The 17188-nt window shown below is 37.8% G+C and overlaps 1 protein-coding gene across 5 annotated transcripts in view; it reads left to right on the top strand.

Moving 5' to 3' along the window:
* UBXN7 (UBX domain protein 7) overlaps positions 1-12862 on the top strand; it is a 59610-nt gene extending 46748 nt beyond the window's left edge. For all 5 annotated transcript variants that reach the window (XM_042954405.1, XM_042954404.1, XM_042954402.1 and 2 more), the window contains 3 exons: positions 3221-3614; positions 3753-3832; positions 5176-12862. In XM_042954405.1, coding sequence (XP_042810339.1) covers positions 3221-3614; positions 3753-3832; positions 5176-5337 — 636 coding nt within the window. In that variant the 3' untranslated portion in view covers positions 5338-12862. The remainder of the gene's footprint in view (positions 1-3220; positions 3615-3752; positions 3833-5175) is intronic.
* Positions 12863-17188: the final 4326 nt, after the last annotated feature.

Raw genomic sequence — 17188 nt, 5'->3', positions numbered from 1 at the left:
TTTATAGACTTTGAATACCCTTTATCCAGTATGTCATTTGCAATATCTTCTCCCATTCTATTGGTTGCCTTTTAGCAAGGGAAGCTGCTGGGATTTTGATTGGATTTGCATTGCTTTATGGATCATATTGGAGAGAATTGACATCTTGACAATATTGAGTATTCAGATCCATGAACATGTATCTCTCCATTTATTTAAGTCTTAAATTTCTCTGAACAATATTTTACAGTTTTTGTATATTGACCTTGTGGGCTGCAGCCTTCCTAAATTTACTTACTAGTTCTAGTAGCTTTTTTGTAGATCCCTTAGAATTTTTTTTTTAATGTTTATTCGTTTTTGAAAGACAGAGACAGACAGAGCACAAGCAGGGGTGGGGCGGAGAGAGAGGAGGACACAGAATCTGAAGCAGGTTCCAGGCTCTGAGCTGTCAGCACAGAGCCCGACATGAACTGCGAGATCGTGACCTGAGCCGAAGTTGGACACTCAACTGACTGAGCCACCCAGGCGTCCCTAGAATTTTTTATATATATATAGATGGTCATGTCGTCAACAAATAAAGACTTATTTTACTTCCTCCTTTCCAATCTCTATGCCTTTTCTTTTTCTTAACTAGGACCTCCAATACAAAGATAAATAGAAGTAGTGAGATTAGACATCCTTAACTTGCTTCTGGTGTAGGGGTGAAAGTATTCACTCTTTTACCATTAACTTTGATGTTAGCTATATGTTCCTTATGGATACAGTTGATTTGCTAAAATTCTGTCAAGAATTCTTGGGTCTATATGTTCACAAGGAATATTGGTTTATAGTTTCTTTGTCATTTGTTTTGTCTTCCTTGTAATGCCTTCTTTTGGTTTTGGTATTAGGTTAATGCTGGCCTTTTGATGAATTGGGAAGTGTTTTTTCCTGCTTCTGTTTTCAGGAAGAATTTGTGTAAAATTGATTTTATTTCTTCCTTATTGTTTGATGACATTCACCAATAAAGCCACCTGGGTCTGGAGTCTTTGTGGGAAGTTTTAAACTACAGATTCAACTTATTAATAGATATAGGACTACTCAAGTATCTACTACTTCTTTAATGAGCTTTTTAGTAGGTTTTGTCTTTCCAAGGCTTTGTCCGTTTTATCTGAGGTGTTGAATGTATTGACATAAAGCTGTCCATTATATTTCCTTGTTATTCTCTTTAATGCCTGTAGCATCTATAGTGATTATTAATCCCCTGTTACTGGTAATTTGTGGTTTCTTTTTCCTGACAATCTGATTAGAGGCTTATCAGTTTTACTGATTTTAAACAACCAGCTTTTGGTTTTAATAATTTTTCTTTTGTTTTCTAGGTTGTTGATTTTTGTTCTTTCTCTTTCCTTCTCTGCCGTTTGGATTTAATTTCATTTTCTTTTTCTGTGTGGGTACTTTTTTTATTTAAGATGGAAACTTAGTCATTAATTTCAGACTTTTCTATTATGTGTGTTGAGTTCTGTAATTTCTCTGTAAGTGCTTCTCTAGCTCCATATCACAATTTTTTTCTAGATGAAAGGGAAATTGATAAATGGAATTTTTTAGCTGGGTGTGCTTTCTTTTATAGACATGATTAGGATTCTGTAAGTAAAGAAAGAAAGGAGAATGGATATTGGATAGGAAGTCTGTAGTGTCTGCCATGTTAGACAGTCTTTAAAATCAAACTGCATGCTGTGCACCGTCATTATTATGAACCTGCAATCCACTTAAAAGCCATTGCAGGTCACGTACTTACCCTTTTTTTGGTGGTAGCTTAGCCTTAAGTTTATTCAACATTTTTTCCTTAATTTTTTTTTGCTATATGATTTAATTTTTTTTGTTATATGATACAAAAGCCAAAATGAGGTTCCTTTAGTTTTTTGTTATTGACCCATATATTTTTTTGCCTTTTTATTGTGGAAAATTTTAAGCATATTCATAAGTAGGAGTTTATTGAGCCTGTATGTATCCATTAACTAATTTCAGTAATTATTGCATGTGGCCAGTCTTGTTTCATTTATATTCCATCCTATTCACATTATTTTGAAATAAATCTTAAGAATTCACTTTTTATTCATTAATGCTTTGGCATGTATCTTTAAAAGATAAAGACTCTTAAAAAAAAGAAATAAAAAAAGAAAAAACAAAAAAAATAAAGGCTCTTTATTTTTTTGAAACACAATCACAATGCCAGTAACACGTCCCTAATTAACAGCAATTCTTTAATATCAGGACATGTCTACTGTTCAGCTTACAAAATTTACAAAATTTTGTTAACTTATAAAATTTTTTTTTTTAACGTTTTTTTAAATTTATTTTTGAGACAGAGAGAGACAGAGCATGAACAGGGGAGGGGCAGAGAGAGAGGAAGACACAGAATCTGAAACAGGCTCCAGGCTCTGAGCGGTCAGCACAGAGCCCGACGCGGGGCTCGAACTCACGGACCGTGAGATCATGACCTGAGCCGAAGTCGGACGCTTAACTGACCAAGCCACCCAGGCGCCCCTAAAATTTTTTTTAATGATTTGAGTTAGGATCTAAATAAGTTCCATTCAAAAAAACCCATATTTTGTAACTTAATCAGTTTAGCGATACTTGTGACAGAACTTTACCTAGTGGAAAACTGTTGGAATTTGCTTTTCTCATGATCACAATGAAAACCTTCATTGTAATTAAGCTTGGGAAAATATAATTGTTGTTTTTCCCTATTTATTATGTGCTGTTTTATTTTGGTTTGAATGTTACAGATCTGTTAGATTTTTTGCAAAATGATGATTACCGAGTTGTTGTTATCCTCTCTGTGTCAGAGCAGTGCTAGATGAAGAATATAATAAGGAGCAAGGTAGACATCCTTTTCTGTATTGAGTATTTTAAAAACTAGTGTTTGGCTTTATATTTAAAATCTTAATTCTTGTATTTTTCTGGGCCAGGAATAAACCGTTTTCTTGATTTTATTAATTTTGATGTAAAGAAAACGTGCTTGCAGCACCGTTGTGGCAGGTCGTAGCACAGTTTTATTTTTGTTTTTAAAATATACATTCCATCTTGGCTGTGTAAGACAAAGTTGTTGCACTTAAATAGCTTAAAATTTAGTAAAGAGAAACATTCAGCAGAAAATAATATTGGCAAGCTGTTATATTTCTCATGTCCTGTTTGACTTTATCTATTTTTGGGTTTAACTGTTTTCTTTTTCTTTCCACCCATGTTTTATGACTGCAACTTGCAGGAGAGCCTTATAGATGCAAGTGAAGACAGCCAGCTAGAAGCTGCCATCAGAGCCTCCTTGCAAGAGACACACTTTGATTCAACACAGACAAAACAGGATAGCCGCTCAGATGAAGAATCTGAATCTGAACTTTTTTCTGGCAGTGAGGAGTTCATATCCGTTTGTGGCTCTGATGAAGAAGAGGAGATAGAGAATCTTGCCAAGTCCAGAAAATCTCCCCATAAAGATTTGGGGCATAGAAAAGAGGAGAATAGAAGGCCACTGACTGAGCCCCCAGCCAGAACTGAGCCTGGAACAGCCACAAACCACCAAGGATTGCCAGCCGTGGATTCAGAAATACTAGAGATGTCACCTGAAAAATCAGATGGAATAGTGGAGGGCATAGATGTAAATGGTGAGTTACATTCTAGACCTGCTTTACTTAAAACTTGAATGTTACTGGAGGGGTTTATATATTTGTTTACATTAGTCTTCTGTCTTAAGCTGTTGTATCTTTTTTTTTTTTTTTTTTTTTTTTAAACTCTTTCTTTAGGACCAAAAGCACAGTTGATGTTGCGGTATCCAGATGGAAAAAGGGAACAGATCACTCTTCCAGAGCAAGCTAAACTGCTGGTAAGTATATCTAATTGGAAGTGTTTACTTGAAGCAGAGAAACTAATTAATTGGCACAATTGGCTTTATGAGTCTTTGAAATAGATGGTATTTAGTCTGGCCCCTAACTGAAAACTTACTGTGGTGAATCTTAATTCTAAGTATTTTATTACCTTCTTGAATTATCTTAGGCAAGTTACATAGGGTCTGTCCAGTCAAGGATTTTCTGTTCGTGGCTGCATGGGATAGAAACCCAGCTGAAGTTATTACCTAGCAAAGGGGAGTGGGGTGGTTATTTTGAACATTATAGTGGGGCTCTTGGGTTTCCTAGTAGCTGAAACTGCAAAGGGGTTAAGAACCAAGATTGTTTTCCTATGTCTCTCTCATGGGGCTTGTTTTGTTTCCCTCTTGTGATTTTCTGCTTCACACCATTCTTCTCTCTATACTGGTGGTTTTTATTTACCTCTCAGCTTGTACATGGTTCATCTTAGTGATGCTTGAGGGCCTTTTCCTCTGAAGTCCACAGCTAATGGGCCTTTCCTCTGTGTTTTCTAACCCCTGGAAAAGAGAATGGGTCTGACTGGCTTAGCCTAGTGTATGAGTGAATCCCCCTTAGATCAAGTGTCCATACCTAGCTGCTTGCTGTGGCAGGAGGTAGTTAATCTGATTCTTCAAGACTATGAGTACAAGTAGGCTGTGGCCACTGGTGCTGATACCCAGAGCTATCTCCCTGGTCTAGCATTTGGAAGGGAATGGGAGACGAGACAATGAACAGAGCAAGTATAGATCACTGTTTTGAGAGGTTTGGTTTTGAAGCTAGTGGGAGAATGGGCAATAACCAGAGGAAAAAAAATGATTGAAGGAAAGACTGAACATGTGTAAGTCTGATGGGAAGCATCTGTAGAGAGGGAGATGTTGAAGATACTTGCAAAGGAATATTCTGTAGTGGCACAGTTTCTAAGAAGGCAAGAAGGGATTCAGTGCACTGGAGGCAAGATTGTCTGTAGGTAGACTGAAGGACATATCTTCTCTGATGAAAAGAAAAGAAATTGATAAAATGTTTAAAAAGAGGACAATAATTTTACAAATAGAAATTGGGTTTATTGGAGAAACAAACATAATCCTGTATATTTCAGTATCACTTAATGGTCCAAAATTATTGGATACAGGTTTATTATCTCCCCATCAAAAGAGTTATATTGGCCCTTCCACAAGGGTAAGCTTTGGCTATGTGAAAGAATAACTTAAACTTCAGATATCTCATCTGACATGATAAAAATGAACATAGGCTATTTAATACCTTAATATATTCTTTCTTTTTATTTCCATCTAACAGCTTTTGTCTTTTCTCTTGTTTTTCATAGGCTTTGGTGAAGCATGTCCAGTCTAAAGGATATCCAAATGAACGTTTTGAACTTCTCACCAACTTCCCTCGAAGGAAACTCTCTCATCTGGACTATGACATTACATTACAAGAGGCAGGCCTTTGTCCTCAAGAGACTGTCTTTGTACAGGAAAGAAATTAACATCATGGCCTGACCTCTCTCAGCTTACCCCTTTTATCCCTTTTCCTGTGAGATACCATGTCACTAAGTATGCATTTTGGCTCATAGGACCATAGAGCCAAAGTCGGGCAAGCAAGTCACCTGCCTTCTGTTTTATTTCTTGCTCTCTCCTATATTCAGTCTCTTCCCCCAACCCCCTTTTTCACTCCTCTTCTGTTTTCTTCTTTTTCCTACTATTCTTTCTTTCTTACCTAATCTGGTGACCAAATGGAAGTGAAAGAATTAGACCTCCTAGTACTGGCTGCAGGAAATGCATGTTCCAATAAGTGGTCTCTTGCACAGCACTTTTTTGGGATCAAGTGATAATGTTACTCCTCAGGCTCCTTTGGTAAAAGAATGGCTAGATTCAGAATAAGAACAACCTCCTTTTTTTTGTAAGGCCCATTTTTTGTAGAGAAAAGAAATTCTATAACGCTTTGTTGTTCATGTAAGAAATATCACGTAACAAAATATTCAGGCTTTTGTTTACATGGAAAAAGCATCCCTTATAATTATTGTTCATTATATTTAAAAATTTTTTTCAAAGGATTCCCATGTTCCCACCTAAAATTATTTTCCATGATATGTGTTATTGGCAGATTGAGTGTTAAATATAGGGTGAGTAGCATGGAGTGGCTTTCAATATCCTAGCCTGAAACAGCTTTCTTCATTATTACTTTATAAATTGTATTGATCCTGCTAGTCCTGGAACGGACGTTTAGTGAGGCGATTTTGGTGACTGGGATAGGAAGGTGCTTGCTGTTTCTGCCAGTACAGCATATTAGTTCCTTTGGCCCTTCCATTGTTTGGGTCCACAAGTGATCTGTAGGAGAGCAACTGTTCAATTAATCATGCAGTACAGTGGCTTGTGGTTGTAACCACTATGGTAATTGATTGTCCTATGTGCTTTAAGGCATACTTATGTATGTCCCAGGGGGGTGGGGGGGGAGAAAAAGATGCAGCTGAGAGTTGCTAACCATGTTCCTACGGTTAGAAAGAATGATTCATTTTTTTACCCCTGGTTGGAACAATTCCTAAAAGGTTCTGGTGACTGAATGAGCTTAATTCCTCTACCGTTTTCTTGCAAAAGGTATCAAAACTGAAAGCCTCTCTAAGGCAAAGACCTTTAAATTCAGTTTATAAGACAACATTTAGTAAGGGAGGTGGAGAAGGTTACCGGTAATCTTCAGATGTGGGGTTCTTCTGCCGACAAAAGCCACATTCAGACTTAGCTGGTGAAAGCTTTTTTCAGTATTATTTAGAAGAGGCCATCTTGAATCTATGTAATACTGTCTGACTTATCACCTTCACCATATGCTCAATTCTTACTTTGAGCTTTAAATAGAGTCCTCTGAAGGGGTAGTAGTGATTCTGGTGGCAAAATCAGAACTTTAACTTGTTCTATAGAATGGACCTATTTTGTCAGTTGGGGATTTGGATTGATTGATTCTTCTACTTGAGGAACATAAATTGCTATTGCTCAGAGACCTTTAGGTTTCCATCTACTTTAAGATCACTCTTTCGGCAACGTGGGGATTAAAAAAAAGATGCTTATTGTGTTGCTAGTACACAATTAGAGAATATGGTTTCTAATGGTTGGATTTTGAGGGACCCTTCCTAAAGAATGAGTATGTATCTCCTCAAGGAAATCATGGAAAATTCTGTTTATTCTTCAGTGAGTCCTTTTGAATTAATGTTCTTACATTTTTTTCTAAGTCTGTGTAAGTGCTTATGTATAAGTATATAATTGTATAAATATTTATAAATATATTTATATAATTACAATTTCATTTATACCTTGAGTCAAAGTTCTCTCTTTAGATTGGTGACTGAGTAATACCATTTCGGTGTTTTTCTCATAGGCTCTCGAGGCTAACTAGCAGCTTCTCATTTATTGAGGAAACATGGTTTTCATGTTAATTCCTCAATTGTATCTCTGAACTTGGATAATATACTTGCTATCTGAGGAATAGAGCTATATACTAGCAAAGGTGCAGTAGAAGGTTTAAAAATTGTTGGTAGTAGACAAAGTCAGAAATTAAAAATTCAGGGAGGCACAGGGTAAGAACTGAGGGTATGCCCAGCTTTGGTGCTGTGTTGGCACCCATCTCCACTCTCAGCAAAGTCACAGCTAAAGTCCAAATCTGTCAAAAATGTGAAGTCAAGAATTTTCCCTGTGGGACTCTGTTTCATTCTTTTACCTACTAACTTCTCTATAAAACGTATCTCAAGAATCCGAGACATGCTCATTAATGATAGGATGTAGTTCTTTTTGATGAGGTCAGCCGTGGCATATCCATTTATGAGAAACCAAAGTGACTTTTTCAACTTGGATAACTGTGAGATGACCGAGTAAATATAAAGTGATTTAAGTAAGCATATCAAAGACTTAGGGCATGAGATACTGATCCAACTTAGATACAGTTGGTGTTTTTAGAGTACAAGATGTAGAGGATTTTATTTTATTTTGAGGCAGAAGTGTAATTATCCTGGGCTTGATATAGAAGCCCATGGGGGAGGGATTATGGATTATACATGGGAAGAGTAAGTATAAAAAGGAGTACTGCTTCGCTCATGAACTCAATTCATTAAAGGAGTATGCTTCCTCCAGTTTGTCTTCTTCTTTGCTCTGCAAATTCCTTTGCTCTTTGGAGGAAAGATTTTACTGAATAGATTAAATGAGGCTAGTAAGATTAGTTAAAAATAGTCATTCCTTACAGGTATTGGAAACAGCTCAAAAGAAAAGATGGGGAGGAAAAGGACAAGATAGACTTTGAGAAGGACAAGAAACAAAGATGGGGAGATGGAATGAAAATTAGTGGGGGAAAAAAGTGACAGGAAACATCTTTTGAATTTGATTTAGAAAGGAACCAGAGAAGAGAAAGAACAGCCAAAGAAAGAACAGAGGGAAGAATGCGGAACTAATTCTGAGTAACTAGCATGTGCTAGGTACTTTATGTGCATTTTCTCCTTTAATCTTCTTATGAACTCTACAAAATACACACTTTCCCCATTTTGTAGGCAGGAAGAAAGTGAAGTTCATAGAACCCGCTCAGGATGTCACAGCTAGTAATTGACAAAATCAAAATAGGCATCCAGAATCCATGCTTTTTTTACTCCCTTGCTGTAGTCGCCCACAACAGGGGAATCAATTTACCCAAAAGGTTCTCTTCCTGTGTTTGGCTCTGTAAATTATCGTTTGGTTTGTTTCCTTTTAAAGCTTGTGGGATTTGCACTATGCCTGTAAATTCTTATTTACACCACTGTTTTGAGGGACTGATTATTCCTTTTTTAAAACGGTGCACTGATAAAAATGTGAAAGGAAAATATGTGGCATTATTTCCCAAGAATAGATGGAAAGGCTAAAAAATAATTTTATCTTTTTTAAACCATTTTTTGGAAAAGATACAGTTTTCTTTGTCCCATCCATACCTAAATTGAGCTATGTGTATATTTTTAAATCTTCTATAAAATTCTACTTCCTTGACTCTAGAAGTCAACAAATATTTATTGAGTCCTTAATCAAAGTTGGAAATGTCTTGAAGTCTAATACCTGGTTTCTTCCTGTTTTATCCAGTTGGAAAGACACACTACACATGAGATAATTGAAGAACATGTAAATGTTTACCTTTCTGGGGCTGAACTATAATTACAATAAAACTTGAGAAAAGGGAAAGACTTGTGTAGGCTTTCGTTAGGAAAGGCCACAGAAAACTAAAACTGAAAAGTGGCAAACTCTGTAGCTCAGAGTTTTTGACTCACCTGTATTCTTTAGCTCCACCTTTTGTAACTGCTAGACTTAGGGCACAACGTTTATTGGTAGTGTATATCCAGCACCCAAGTAGGAAAGGATTATTGATCCTAGGACTAAAGATTTTAGCTAGCAAGGATCTCACTTGGACACTTAGGAAAATACCAGAGGGAGCCACTAGCAGCTGGAAAGTGAAGGAAAGATTTAATTTCTCTACCCAAGTACGAATGAAATATATAGAGGGGCACTGTATGTAGGCATGAGTGCACTCGGGTAACAGCTCTGCTATACTAATAGAGAATTGGACTGGATCAGTAGTTCTGTTTTTTCACGTTAAAGGACTTATTCAAGTTTGGCAGGGGTGGGGAATTGTGGGGTTACATATTAATAACATTAAGACCATAGCTGGAGAAAATGTGCATATGAAATTGCAGACCCTTTGCAAAAACTCTAGGAACCCACAGATTGCAGACCACCGAATGAGATTACCTCTGAAGTCCTTTCCACTCTAAACCTTTATGCTTCTAGTTTCTCCTCTTTATTACATATTATCCCTAGGCTAATTAAAAGTTTACTTGTTAATCAGTTCTTTCGCTTTTTTTCTGTGTCCAGATTTCCCAGTAACTTCATCTAACCTCACTGTGTGACCAAAATCTCCAAAAAGGAGACTATCGTAGTTCTAGACCTAGTAATGATCTTTTAAACACAATTCATCAATTTTAAAAACTTTATGCTGTGTTTTGAATCAGTGTTAAGTAGGACTAAAATGTAATTAATGAGAACCAAATATTTCACTGACACCAGAATTAAATTTTATTTTACCTGTGTGCTTAAAGCACTTTACTGGATGAGCAATTGTTAGGAAATTGATTTGACTAAGTTGTAAAATTTACACTTGGTTTTAGCAGAAACAACTTTTTCAAGATCTAATTAGACCAACTTTTAAAAATATTTCTTATCCCACAAGAGTGCATCTCTGTTATGTTGTTCATATTTTCTCTCTCTCTCTCTCTCTCTCTCTCTCTCTCTCTCTCTCTCTGTCAGTCTGGCCCTCTTTCACTTAACTACTCAATAGTAAATCATGGGATGCAGGTTGCTGAATAAGTGATGGCTTGTGTAAAATTAAATGAGATAGGAAGAACCAACCCTACTGATGAACATGGCAGTTTCCCAGTAATACAAGCCTTGATGAAAAGGCTACTTGAAGACAGCTGTGTCCTATGAATATTCAACTTCATTGATTTGCCTTGCATAGCATATCAATCATTGTCTTGCCTTGACACTTAGTATTGCATTGTGCACAGTTTAGATTAGTGGCAAGAATGTTTAGTACAGAAAATAACCAACAGAGAATACCAAGACACTATCTTGATTTCTCTTGTTATGTAGAAATTTGGTATTTCGGTGCTGGTTATTTTGGTCTTTGACTCAACCATGTGTCAGTTCTGCTAGAGAGACAGTTTAGAATCAAGAATATTTTTTTATAGAGATTATGATGACTTTGATCGTTTTCCCATGAAGTGAACTTGTGACTAAATTATTGGATGTGACTATGAGGCCGTGAATTAGAAAGTCTTTTTATCCTACCTTCTCTTTTACTTTTCCATTCTCTATTCTCTATTTTTTGGATATCCATTTTCTGAAAATTAGTCATGACTTTTAATGAAATTAGCTATGTTTAAGAAGTTCCATTTCTAAGTTTGAATGTATAACATTTTTAATTTTTCATAAATTAATATATAAGGGAAGAATTTGAAGCAAATGGTTTTATAGCTCATTTTCTCTCTGCACCTAAGAATTCTCTTATTCTGTATATAGAACGGCTAGCTCCATGATACCCTTCCTCCCTTCTTTGTGCTACAGAATGTTCTGTACTGCTTAGAATCTCAGTCATTCTCATAAACATGGTAATTTTTGGTTCAAGCCTTTATTTGCCATATGATCTAAAAGCAGAGGTGGGCAATCCAATATGAACTACTTCAGTAAAACAATTTAGCATTTCTGAAAAGTATTTTCAAGAGATGACCAGATTTACTTGGATTAGAGATACAAATACCAATGGTAGTGTTTTGCCTAAACAATCCCACATTAATGTCTTAATACGAGAAGTTGCCTTCTTATACTTAATTCTGTGGCAACAAATAGCAAGTTTTTGTTGTCTGGTATTTCCTATATACAGACCAAAATGCCCTGAGATTTTCTCTTTTACAGGGTCACTTGAGTCTTCAAATAGGAAGAATAGTCAAACTACGCTGGACTGAACGTGAAAAATTTTATCTGCATCAAAAAAAGTTATTAATCTAACTGGGCTACCACGAATCATTCATTTATTAGATGTAAATAAATAAAATGGGAGACCTTTCAAATCATTGGATAAATTCTGACCTGGAATTGAATTCTCCCCTTCTTAAAATCTTTTATTTGCTTTTTTCATAGACTCAGTATGAGCATCTTAACTAATAAGGGATAGATTCTTGATCTGGAACTGTTCCCTGCCATTCTGCTTTTTTTTCCCTTTTGTCAAGCTTGCTAGCTTTAGAAGAGTACATGTTACCAGGTTCTATTTCAAGTTAATGACTTTGGAATGCTGATGCTCAACTGGGTATCTGAATGTTTTCAACAAAATGGTTTTATAGTATGCTTTTCTTGGAGCTTCTGTGTTCTTAATAATGGAAAATATCAATAAATTATGTGATTCAAAATATAAATAGGTTTTTTACCCTAATCATATGTTCTTAATAACTTTTTGATGATTTATTGCCCTGTAAATTAAACCTCACATGAAGTTACCATTGCCACCAGAAAATCCCCTTTTACCTGCTAATTAGAATGAAAGTAGTATGTGACCTCCACTTTTTAGTTAAGGAGTGTAGCAAGCTTGTAGTAGGGGCTGTTTATCTTACCCATTTTGGGACTTGGGCCTTGGGCCTTGTTACTTTTTCCGTTTATCCCTTCAATTTTGGAAAGCCTGTTTAAAATTCTTGCTGGGAAACAGACGGTAAAGCTATGATATAATCCTCTAGTCTTAGATATAGAGAAATGAGTACCAGTTGATGCTAACATGATACTTAGACTTTGAGGGGCTTTCATCCAAGCTTTGGCATGAATCTTTTATATACAGTTTTTTCACTCCTTTAAAAATCTTTTCTAGAATGGTTTTCCTTTTGATTGTTAACAACTTCTAAGCATCTGGTGTCTTCTTTCTTTTCTTTCTTTCTTTCTTTTTTTTTTTTTTTTTTAACCCTTTAAGAAAAGTCCTTTTTCGAGTAGGTATTGATTGTTCCATGAATACTCTCAGGAGTGTTTGTAGGCTCTGTGCATGCTTTGTATGAGTTCAGTTTGAATAATGCGTTTTGAATCATCTGGGATGTCCCAATTCTGGCATGTCTTCACTAATTGTGTTTTTTAAACATTTTTCACATCATTTCCCAAACCTCACTTCCCATCTTATTCAGAGAGGTTAATCAAGGAATGAAATTTGTTTGGGGAATAGGGATGGGGGTGGGTTGGGGACTTGAGTGAGGTCAGCTTGGGGTGTTTGCTTTAAAGTGTTTCTCAAGCAGTTCCTAAGAGTATTTAGAGATTCCCTGGGAATCCTTATTCTGGACAAAGTGGTGGTCTTAGTGAGATTTGCATTTTTAATGCAGGACAGGCTCTAAATTTAATCTGTAGTGTAACTTTGTTATTGAATCCAAGAAGATAATGGACAGAGACAGTGCTCCTATTGTAGCGTTTCTGGCAAGTGCTCCTTAAAAGGCACATAGAGTTCTCTGTGTTCTGGGTTTTTAATCCCATGGTGCTAGGAGATATTTGTTTCTGCAGCTCTTCTCAAAAGTGGGAAGAAGGGTTCGGGACCAGTGAGCAAGGGGGCAACTGGATCATCCACTAAATTGTTTTGTTCACGACACACTAGAGACCCTCCTGTACATCTAGCAAGTGATAATTAAGGTGCTAGGGAAAGCCTTAAATTTGAAGACACATGGAGGCGATAGCAAATCTAAACTTGGAGGAGGAAAAAACCATGCCATTAGATAAAGCAGAGCTGTGACTGCTGGCTAAGACTCCATGGAACTTCCACTTGCTCTAAAACCAGGGAAATCTTAGATAACTGGGTGTGATGTATCTATAGATACACATAGTCTATAGGTAAATAATTTCCAAAATGGGGGTCTTTCAGTTGGTGATCCTCTGGTTTTGGCTGTACCAAATTGTGAATATTGCTGTGTTGTACCCAGTTGCTTTATATTGGTACTGCAACTTGAACGGGGCGGGTGGGGTGGGACATTTGGGGTGGGGGCGGGAGGGGAGTGGGACGATCAGTCTTTTGAAGACATCAGCTCACTGTGCTGAGAGAGGGACCAAACTCAAGGAAACCTCTGATCTATAAATTCAACTGCTGCATTTTTTTATAAATACATGTAAATGTCCTGTTGTAATATTTGATCTTGGAAATAAAATCAAAAACTTTTCAGTATTAGTTTTTTGTTACTGTTTTTGTGAGAGAAGACTCTCTCTAGATATTACTTTTAATTAATATCATTCAGGATTCAAAAGCTTGCCCTCATATGCTCATGTTTAGGATCCTGAAGTATTTATTGACAGAGGTTAGTTCATAGTCGCATTGTCAAGGATAATGTTTGCTAGCTTCTCTTTTAATAGTATGTCGAAACTTTATGGTAAGTGCTGTATAAATGTTAGTGAAATTGTCATGAAATCTTTGGGTGAGCTGGCCTTTTAGGAAAGTAGGATCCTATAACTCGATATTTGGGCAATTCAAGCATGTAATCTTTCAGACCAGGAATAGTGATTAAGGACTCAGTTTAAACAAGTAAAGGAAAAACAGAATTACTAAATTAATGGGAGAAAAGCCAGGAGATATGATTGTATTATATCATAGAAATTGAGGTCACTGCCTAGCTCATGGTAACCCCAGAAACCAGTTTGTGCAATGCCTCTTGCTCTTTTTTTTTTTTTTTTCTTTAACATTTATTATTGACAGACAGACATAGAGCATGAGCAGGGGAAGGGCAGAGAGAGAGGGAGGCACAGAATCTGAAGTAGGCTCCAGGCTCTGAGCTGGCAGCACAGAGCCTGACGCGGGGCTCGAACTCACCAACTGCAAGATCATGACCTGAGCTGAAGTTAGTCGCTTAACCAACTGAGCCACCCAGGTGCCCCTGCCTCTTGCTCTTAAGGAACTATTCCTCATCCCCACACTTCAGCAACCTATCCTGATGGGACTTGCCATCTTCTTCCAAGACTAGGTCTCCCTGGCCACATGGGTCAGCCAAGGGTTGGACCTAAATAGTAAATTGGACTGAGAGGGGGTGTCTCCCATTCCTCCAGCCACAGGATACTTATTCTTAACTGACCTCACTATGTGCCAAATAATAGAAGTATGGGGATGAGCACAACAAGCACAGCCCTGTCCTCAAGGAACGTATTTTCAATGAATACAGACAATACACAAATTTAAAGACAAAGGTTTGATTCAAATACTGTGAAAAAAATAGAAAAGCAGATAGAGAATTCTGCTTTAAATAAGATGTTGGAGAGTTAACATTTAGGCTGGCACCTGAAGGATGCGGCGAAGGTGGCCATGCCAAGAGTAGGAGGGGAACCTCCAAGCAGAACAACAACTGCAAGAGCTGGGGAACAGGATGTACTTGAGGTATCGAGAGAAGGCAAATGGGTCTGGTATGTAGTGAGCAAAGGGAGTGGCCTAAAACGCGCAGGAGCCAGGTCATATAAGGCCTTAGTAGGCCCTGGTAAGGAGCCCAGATCATGTTCCAGGTGTAATGAGAAGACATTATCATGTGGACAGTGAGTTGGAAGAGCGCAAGAACAGAGACTGTCGCAGTGATCAAACAGCAAAACAGAGGTCTCCTGGACCAAAGAGTGAGAGTGGAACTGGGAAGTAGTGTATAGATTAGAGATGCATCATCAAAGTAGACATGGAAAGACTTACTGTCGGATCAGATGTGGAGGAACGAAGGAAAGCGAAATCAATCATGAGTTTCCGGCAGGGAGTAGGTAGCGGTGTCGGTACTGAGGCAGGAAGATGTGATCAGGCAGGTTTGGTCGGGGGAGAGATCATTTTGGACGTGTTCACTGTGATACTTCCAAGGGTAGGTGTAGTACAGGAAGTTGGACATGTGAACGCGAAGCTTGGAGGAGAGGTGGACTGGAATTAGAGATCTGAAAAACCATCAGCATTACAGAGTTTATTAGTCCCATGAGAAAGAGTGAGGTCACCTAGGGACAAAGTTGAAGCAGAGGGTCCAGAATCCAGGTCTGGAGATCACCCAACAGAAAGAGGCCCAGTCGAGGGGATGCAGCCAATGAGAGAAGAGAAACACCAGAGTGAGGTGTCAAGGGAGTGAAGAGCGAGAATTTCAAAAAGGCTCTAGAGGCCACCTAGTCTAATTCTGTCTCAGGCTCAAGTAAAAAGGACAGGGAAGTGTTTATTAGATGCAAAAAGTCACTGAGGAGACCAAGAACAACCTCAGTGTGGTGTTGGAAACAGAAGCCTAATTGGAGTGGGTTGACGTTTGTAATATTTGTATACTAATGAAATAAAAAGAAAAACAATACTTCCTCTTCAGTGGACTGGTATGAATGGCAATTCTTTCAACATCTATCTTCCTTTTTTTTCTCCCTCCAATTAAGGGAATGTGCTCTCCTGTTTAGTCAGCTGTCAGTTGAGGTCGGAGCCCACCCACAAGGAAGCTGACAGTCTGTCACTTTTATTTGGGGAAGACTGGCCTGATGGTCGTCATCTTTTCCCCTTCCCTCTGCCAGTGAATTCCATGCTCTCAGCTTCCTCTATTCCTTGCTCAGACCCCACCTCCAGACCCCCCAGTATCCCTCAGAATGGAACATCTGTCTCTCCTGTTCTCCTAAGCCTTTCAGTCTTGGTTTATGGCATTAGGCAAATTATTTTCCCACCCAAGCCCCGTTCTTAATGTGTGCCTTTCCTAGACTCCCATCTGCTTCTCCCTAGAAATGTCACCACCAAAGTGGTAACTAGTAGATGTGTCTCCAGTGGAGCCAAATTCTAAGATTATTAACACATCGGTAAAAAGGTAACGCTGTAGTTCTTTTGTGGCCGTGTCCAGGCCTCCGTTACCATAGAGGCTTCCTACAGGGACGTGAAGAATTTGAACTAAAGCTGGCCTTACTAAGTAAAACTGTTGCAAGTATGCTGTTTCTAAAAGAAGTATCTTATCGGTAAGACTGATCATTGAAATGTGACACATTTACCCTAAGGAACAAAAACCTACAGCTGCTATCATAAGCCCCAAAGAAGTCTGGTACTTTCTTTCAGGGGTTAAAGCCAAATTCCATCACTTCCCTTTGCTCCACAAGCACCATTTTAATGATACCCATATGAGAGTGTCAGCTGTTAGATAAGCCATTGAGTTGGGAACAGAGACCCCTTCTAAAAATCTGAGCGAGATCTGGCAGTTAGCCATCAGATCACTCTAATGGCTCAAGTAACAGATTTCTAACAGCTAATGCATATAAAATCCTTTTGCTAAGCTGAGATCCAAGAACAGCGGGAGGGGACTAACTCATTCTAGGCATCTCACATTTTATTTAATGTTCAAAATAAACTTACAAGGTAGGCATCGTTTCATAAATGAAAAACTGAGGCCCAGATTATTACTGGGGCTCTGTAAACCACTCAAGTTCACATAGCTAATAGGTATTTGTGACAGGAATTGAGACCCAGGTCCCTTAGGTGCCCAAGCACCACAGTACCGCCTCTAAGAAGAAATACTTTAAGATGGTTGGAATCTGGGTTGGGGGCAAAAAAAAAAAAAAAAAAAAAAAAAAAAAGCTCAAGCATGAATGTGTGGAATTGTGTAGAGCGTACACTCAGATAACAGGATCATTTCCCCAATCTCATTCACTGTTAACTCTGAGCAAGTCAAATTCCTCTGTTCTAGAATCTCTTCATCTGCATAATAAAGCTAACCTAACATGTATTTTACTTGCTGTAAGTCTGTTGTAAAGATCTAATGAGATAGTTTGTACATGTGTTGTATAAGGTGAATAAATGTTTCTTCTTACTATAAA

The sequence above is a fragment of the Panthera leo genome, chromosome C2, assembly GCF_018350215.1.
Source record: "Panthera leo isolate Ple1 chromosome C2, P.leo_Ple1_pat1.1, whole genome shotgun sequence".
Taxonomy (NCBI): Eukaryota; Metazoa; Chordata; class Mammalia; order Carnivora; family Felidae; genus Panthera; species Panthera leo.
The sequence above is the reverse complement of the archived record's forward strand: the minus strand, read 5'-3'. Positions and strand labels throughout refer to the sequence as shown.